The following is a 6,676-nucleotide window of genomic DNA, read 5'->3' on the forward strand; positions in this document are numbered from 1 at the left end:
AACCAAATACAGAACAAAGGCCTCAGATTTTGCAGCTCCCTGTTTTGACTAATGTCAGTAATTGTCTGTGCTGATAACAAGTTTGCTTTAAGTTTGCTGTTGCCTCTCAGGGCTTCCTTTGATTTGCTGTCAGCCTATTAGATGACATTTTCTTCTGATTGCCTCTCCATGCAGCATGTTTACTGACTGAAAGTTAGCATGGTGCTAGACAACTTCAGCAGCTTCACTTATGTGTGGCTTTGATGTGCCATATACTCACTGTGAGGAGGGCAAGTCAACATGTTCTTCAACGCAACACTTTTGACAACACTTAGTCAACAGCTCCTCCAAAAAAGGGCTGGTTTCAGTTCATCTCCTCATCAGCATGTAATCATGCTGCTGTCGCCATTGTGTTCATTGTGTCTCTTCATGAAGCCTCATCTGTGCCAAAACAACATTTTCACATTCAAAGATATTAATGTCTTGATTGTAATGAATTACTTATTAACATATTTGTGTTGGGAAGATGGAATAAAGTGTATTAGACCTGTTAAATGCTAAAAGTGAATGTTTTCTTTGGTTTTATACAGACTCTAATGTCCAAAGACATGCAGATTGGAGTCTGACTCTAAATTGCCAAATGTGAATTACATATTGACAGCGTGAATGAGTAACTGCAGTAATTTGCATACTGGGTATCCTAATAAGTATGCAACTTTGACAGGTTTGTACTTGTTTATGTGCATGAGAGAATTTGCATACATACAGTGTTCAGCTAACACACCCGTGGGGTATGTGTCTCCATTGTGTTAAGTGACTAAAAGCAGAACAGAGAAGCCAACCTTAAGTCACACAGCCGGGCCTCGGTGGTCTCAGCGTGGTTAGAGCAGACTCAGGGATCTGCTGGGAAGGGGAGTGTTATGTTCCTGAACAATAAAACACAATGACACACACACACATACAGCTCACAGGGAGCGATGACTCAGGCTGGGATGTTGGGTGGTGGTGGAGGTTTCCTGGCCTCTTAGTGTGAACAGAAGCAGAGGGACGAAGGTGACTGGGTGAACACAGTGTAGCAAAGATCCTGAGCAGTCATGAATTTCAAACATTTTACCCAGAAACCATTTTCCTGTGGACAGGATGGAGGAACGGAGCAACCTGACTAAAGGCAAGTACAAACGATCTGAGCTGAAGTAAAATGAGACACACGTGCTGCTGCTGCTCTGGTCACTTCTTGTCAAGCTTTAATTGACAAAAGGGGCCAATAATTTTGTGCTGCTTACTGGTTGACAATATTTCAAGGTTTCCCTCAAGAAACATTATACTGAGAGGGGCAGTAAAGCTCCAGAAACATTAGCAAGGGCATAATGGGATCCTGAAACTCTTTATTGAAAACTCAGATTTAATGCAGATGTTTGATCACTTCGCCCATTTCCGAACACATTTTTAAAAATCCTGACATAACTGACATTTTGTTTCGGTGTGGTCAGTGAGGAATCTTGTCATTTCTTTTGTTAGCCTTTCAGCTGACTTTGTTTTGATGTGTTTGAAGGTAGTGCTTCTTTAAAACAAACACAGGAAAGCCCTGGTAGCAGAGGAAATACCACCCCCACTGACCTCATTAACAGTAAGTACAAATCCTGAGACCTGTATAGCAAATAGTCAAGTGACTCAAGTAATATACTGTAACATGAGGGATTACACTGAAAAAAACAACTACTAGTACTTTAAATACTTTATCCAGTTAGTTTCCATCCTCTTTAAATTGCTTCAGACTGTGTACTTGCATGTTCTCTTGGTGTTTTTATTTGTCTGAAGACACAACAGTGATCTGGATTTGAATGCATCTATAAAACTGTCTAACGTGCTGTGTGAAGTGTTCACATACCCAAATATACCAACAACCATATAAGAGATTATAAAATAGCCTTTGCTCTCCATAATTGTTTTACACCTGTTTGAACTGCAGCTTGCTTACAGCTTCAGTTTCCTTAGTATTTTTCACAGTAGTTTTCTCATTAGGAAACCTACACTGCAGTAATCAAGACAATCTTTCCATCTCTATGGTTGTTTTTTTTTTCCAGCCCAGCCTCTGCCTGCTGCAGCTCCACCAGCAGAGGCCTCACAGGAGGCAACAGAGTTTACCAAGTCTCAGTGTAACCTCCAGAGGCCCACCTGCCCGAAATGTGGCCTGACAGTCCCAGACCACAGAGTCCCTGCTCTCCCCATGAGCCTGAATCGACTGCAGGGCTCCAGCTTGTCGGTGCACAGCAGCAGCAGCAGCAGCAGGAGGAGCAGAGCCAGGGTGGCCGAATCAAACAGACCTGCTGCTGCACCAAGTGGTAAGAACAATCTGACTCACTTTCACACGGCCTGTTTAAATAGCACTGGACAACATGAACTAACATCAGTAACATGACAAACAGCTACATATCTTTGATAACAATTATACTTTTTAATGATGTTTATTTTCTAAAACTGGTCTAACTTGACTGACCAAACGTTGATTTAAGAACATTGAAGATTCCCTCTGAGAAAAATGAAAGCAGTATTTTTTTTATATAAACTATCCAGTGGCAGACAGCATTTGCATTTAGTTGCAACATTCCCACAGACTGTGTTGTGTACTGCTCACTGACAGGCAGCAAACTAGCTGCTGATGTAGTCTGGAATTATTACAGTTAAAGATTAGACTGAAAGATTCATTCATTCCACGAAGACTCAGACATCAGTGAGGTCACAAAAACATGGTTGAGGATACAACATGGTGCTGGAAAACTGCTGGGACTACACTTGCACAGGTTTTCAACAGAAAGCATTTTCCCAAATGGGGCTATTGTCTGTTCTCTGTCTACAGTAATCTCATAATAATAATTCAAATCTGAGTATGAGGTGAAGGAGGATGTGGGGACAGTTGGTGTGGGTGAGGAGGATATAGAGGATAGGGTTAAATGGAGGCAGATGATTCGCTGTGGCGACCCCTGAAGGGAGCAGCCGAAAGGAAAAGAAGAAGAAATCTGAGCAGAGTAAATTTAGGTCATAAGAGATTCACAATTATCTCACAATTATCAGTTATCTCGATACATAAGATAAAATTATCCACTCTTAAGGAGTATAGAACTATGAAACATGTACACTGATTTGATTTTTCTATTACCATCAAACAGAAACTTTCTACACAAACACAGCTCCAAAAAGTGCCTTTCAAACTGCCCCACTTCCAGTTTTTATCAAAACCGCTCCTTGTTTATCACTGTGTTCCTGTTGTTACCTCTATGAAGTTATGCATTAAATCAATACAGTAGCCTCACGTAATGCACCTTTCTCATCTACACACAGACATTAGCATAACTTCTGTGTGGGGGGTGTATAATTTGAGCGGCTAAGCAGGAAAATGCTGAACCCCACTCCCCGGGGAATTCTGCCATCTCCTTTTCATTTACTTCCTTGAGTAAACAGGATAAAACAGCTGCATTTGCATGAGCCCGCTCACTATCTGGTCCATGTGAGGATGAAAACAGTAGCTGAGTAATGATATAACGGTTAGGATCACAAAAGATGCACTATAACACAGCAGTGGGGTTAATGCATGCAATTTTATCTGCACCTAATTTTGGTGGGGGAACAATTATCTTTTGACAGCTTCTTCCAGTTGTTGTTCATCACTGGCTGCCTCTGTGGCCTTTTTTATTTTCCCTCGAGGACTGAGCGAAGCTCTGTGATTAAGTAAACACAATCACACTTGATCACTGCAGCAGACTAGTTTCTCTTTTAAGTTGTAGTTGGCACAACAAATAAAACCTGCTAGAGATTAATTTAGGGTTAATGGAGTCGTTAATCCCTGTTTCTGATAGGCTTTTGTCTGACAGGCTGTTCCAGCTTTTCCATGGCCTCTGGTATGTTTGTTGCTAAATTGTGTTTCTGTATCATTTCTTACTCGCTGTCATGGCCACAGACTCTGGTTTTCAACTGCTGCTGGCTTGCCTGTGGTGCCAGTGCTCCGTGCTGCTCCAGGGTCTGTTAGAGGCCTGCTCCTCCTGCCTTCACGCCCTCTGCTCCTCCTGCTGCCACACCTGTTCCCGCTGCTGTTCAGCTATCCAGGAGGCACCTGTGGAGGAGCTCAACTGCCCCACCCACTGCCACTCGGTCCTGTTCGAGTCCTGCTGTGAGCCAACCGAGTGTCTCGAGTTTTGTGTGGAATGCTGTGAGATCTGCCATCACAGCTAGGAGGAAGCTGGACAACCAGGGCTGAGGACTAACTTTGAAGACGTGGAGATTAATGTGGGATTTAGCACAAAATGATGTTACCAGACATCATCTTAATAACCTTATTGTGACACAATTGTGCACTCTGGGTCATTCTTAGTGGTCACAAAACTATTAATTATTCTTCAATAAAATGCTGCTACAATAATAAACCTTGTGACTCTAGAGAGCTGCACAGTGTCTGATATCAGCTCTGCTTCAGGCTAGTGGCTGCTGCAAGTATTACACATCTCTGACTGAATATTTTGGGTTTGGGGCTGTGGGTAATGTGGACAAGAAGAATACGTTGAATGAAAGAAGACATCTCTTCTTCTGCTGCATTGATTTTGTTCCTGCATCCATGCCGACAAGAGGAACGAATAAATGCATTATTTATCTCCTTGGAAAACAGATTCTAGGACCTTCTGAAATAAATTTGTCAAGGCCATTTGTTCTGCTTGTTAAATCTCTTGAGATACAATGAACAATTGTAAAGCTATTGGGAACTAGTGTTATTTTCTTAAGCACATCCCTGCACAAATATATATATTTTTTAATGATATACAAGTACTGAAAATGCAGGCTTTAATCCACAAACGTTTGCACATGAAGTTGCATTTAATGACTCTGACCCAGTAAGACCCTGAATGAGAAGGGTCTACCTCTTTGCTCAGTTTTGTATGGCTTCTCTTGTTATAAGATTGCAGGTTTGACTTCACGCTGCAAAGCTCTTTGCAGCTGAGGAACGGGGCGACACAAAACTTGTCAGCTCTCTCTTGAATCTCTTTTCTTATTTGTCATATAAAACACTTAGAACATAAAAAGATGTTTATTCTCTCCAGATCTTGGAAGATCGAAGCCGGCTCTTTTAAAGTCATCGTATGAGATGACAGCAGAGAGGCAGAGTAAACAGCCAAAAATAAAACAAAGCGGCGATAAAGACAACGCTGTCAATCTGTCCAGGGGAGCCAAGAGGCTCATTTAAATCATGTTAGAGTGTGTAAATCGAATTTAAGTATCTCTTTTGCCCACAAACACATTTGGATTCTGCTGGTGACACGAAACAGCAGTGATGTCTAATTTAAAACATACACCAACAAATAAACACTTAGATTTGTTCCACTTGTCCCCCTCAATTTGTTATACCCTTTACCAGTAGCTGAGGTCTTCCTCCACCAATCACAAACAGCTGATATTGTCAAAGTAAATTCAGATTCTGAAACATTTTTGCAGTGACATGGAAATACAGTTTTATATTTACCTTGGAAATGTAATTTATAAAGCTAAAATTAATCAAATTAAGCCACTTACTCTAGATGCTTGATAGTACCATATTTTTTTATTTAATAGTTGTAAGAAGAAGAAAACTGTCAGATCTAACATTTTCATTCTATTACCTAATTGACTGACCAAGAATAAATGAATGCATGATCAACTTGTTTTTGAGCACAACTACCAAAACCTCCAGATTCTTAAGTGTGATTCTTTTTAGACGGTAAATTAAACATCTTTGTGTCTTGGACATCTGGTGAATTGGAAATCATGTTTAAGAAATTCTGACAGTCAATTTTTAATATTTGCTGACATTACACATACCAAATTATTAACTAATAAAGCAAGATTAAGACTGGAGCATTTTAAAAATCCAATTACTTTGCAACTACTTTAAATATTTGTATTACAGAATTCTAATAATATTCATCCATTGTATATTTTGTTTGAGATAAAACAAAATATACTGTATTTATTACACAGATTGGTCTCAGTGTTTAACTACAGTATAACCAATCTGATACTAAGCAGCTTCTCTTTCCCCCTTCTCTCCATACCTGTGATACTGCTCTGCAGCTTTAGTAAGACTGTATTACTGGACTTTTTTTTGTCTGATTAAAAAATAATCAATTCTCCACATCCCAACAGAAGACAAACTGTCTTTAATGTTTAAAAAGAGACATGTTAGTGTAATTTGTGCTGTGGGAAATTGGAGCGCCCTTGGCCCAACCTCCAGTGCTGACAAATTAGGCAGTCGGGTGCAACTTGCTAATGATTACGTGTAAAATAAAAAGCCAATTTCCGTGATCTGATTTTGCGACTTTGCTAGAAAGTGAGACCTTTGGTCTAAAATAAAAGATGGGAAAATCAAAACGAGAAAATTCTCTCTTAATTAATAGTTATTAAATCAACAAAACTTTTAGCCTCTGGTCAGTGTTGTATGAAACCTGCATACTTAGTGAAATGGTTTTAATGTTTAACTTTTTTATGTTATGTCATGTCTGTGTAATGCGCATTTGGGAGGCAGTCGGCATTTCAATGGTGCACTGTACATTTGTATCCTTGTAGCTTGATTTATAAATAAAATGGCCTGTTGACAACCTGATCAGCATCGAAGACTTGAGGTTTAAAACTGACACCTTGTTTTTCGTAACGGTTGTTGGACTGGCAGTCGGAGATA

At 40.1% G+C, this 6,676-nt stretch overlaps 1 protein-coding gene across 1 annotated transcript; it reads left to right on the forward strand.

Annotated features, from left to right (window-relative positions):
- Window positions 1-960: 960 nt before the first annotated feature.
- On the forward strand, window positions 961-4,587 carry LOC113133394 (myoD family inhibitor domain-containing protein-like). The gene is made up of 4 exons (XM_026312191.1): window positions 961-1,147; window positions 1,532-1,606; window positions 2,064-2,321; window positions 3,935-4,587. The coding sequence occupies exons 1-4, from the start codon at window positions 1,120-1,122 to the stop codon at window positions 4,204-4,206; spliced, it is 633 nt and encodes a 210-aa protein (XP_026167976.1). The 5' UTR covers window positions 961-1,119; the 3' UTR covers window positions 4,207-4,587.
- The last annotated feature ends 2,089 nt before the right edge of the window (window positions 4,588-6,676 follow it).

Source organism: Mastacembelus armatus, chromosome 6 (assembly GCF_900324485.2).
Source record: "Mastacembelus armatus chromosome 6, fMasArm1.2, whole genome shotgun sequence".
Lineage (NCBI taxonomy): Eukaryota > Metazoa > Chordata > Actinopteri > Synbranchiformes > Mastacembelidae > Mastacembelus > Mastacembelus armatus.

Bases quoted from the DNA above. Each gene is read 5' to 3' on its own strand.
- LOC113133394 (XM_026312191.1), top strand. From the start codon at position 1,120: ATGGAGGAACGGAGCAACCTGACTAAAG. The intron at 1,148-1,531 runs GCAAGTACAAAC...ATGTGTTTGAAG, and splicing joins ACGGAGCAACCTGACTAAAG to GTAGTGCTTCTTTAAAACAA. The intron at 2,322-3,934 runs GTAAGAACAATC...TCATGGCCACAG, and splicing joins ACCTGCTGCTGCACCAAGTG to ACTCTGGTTTTCAACTGCTG.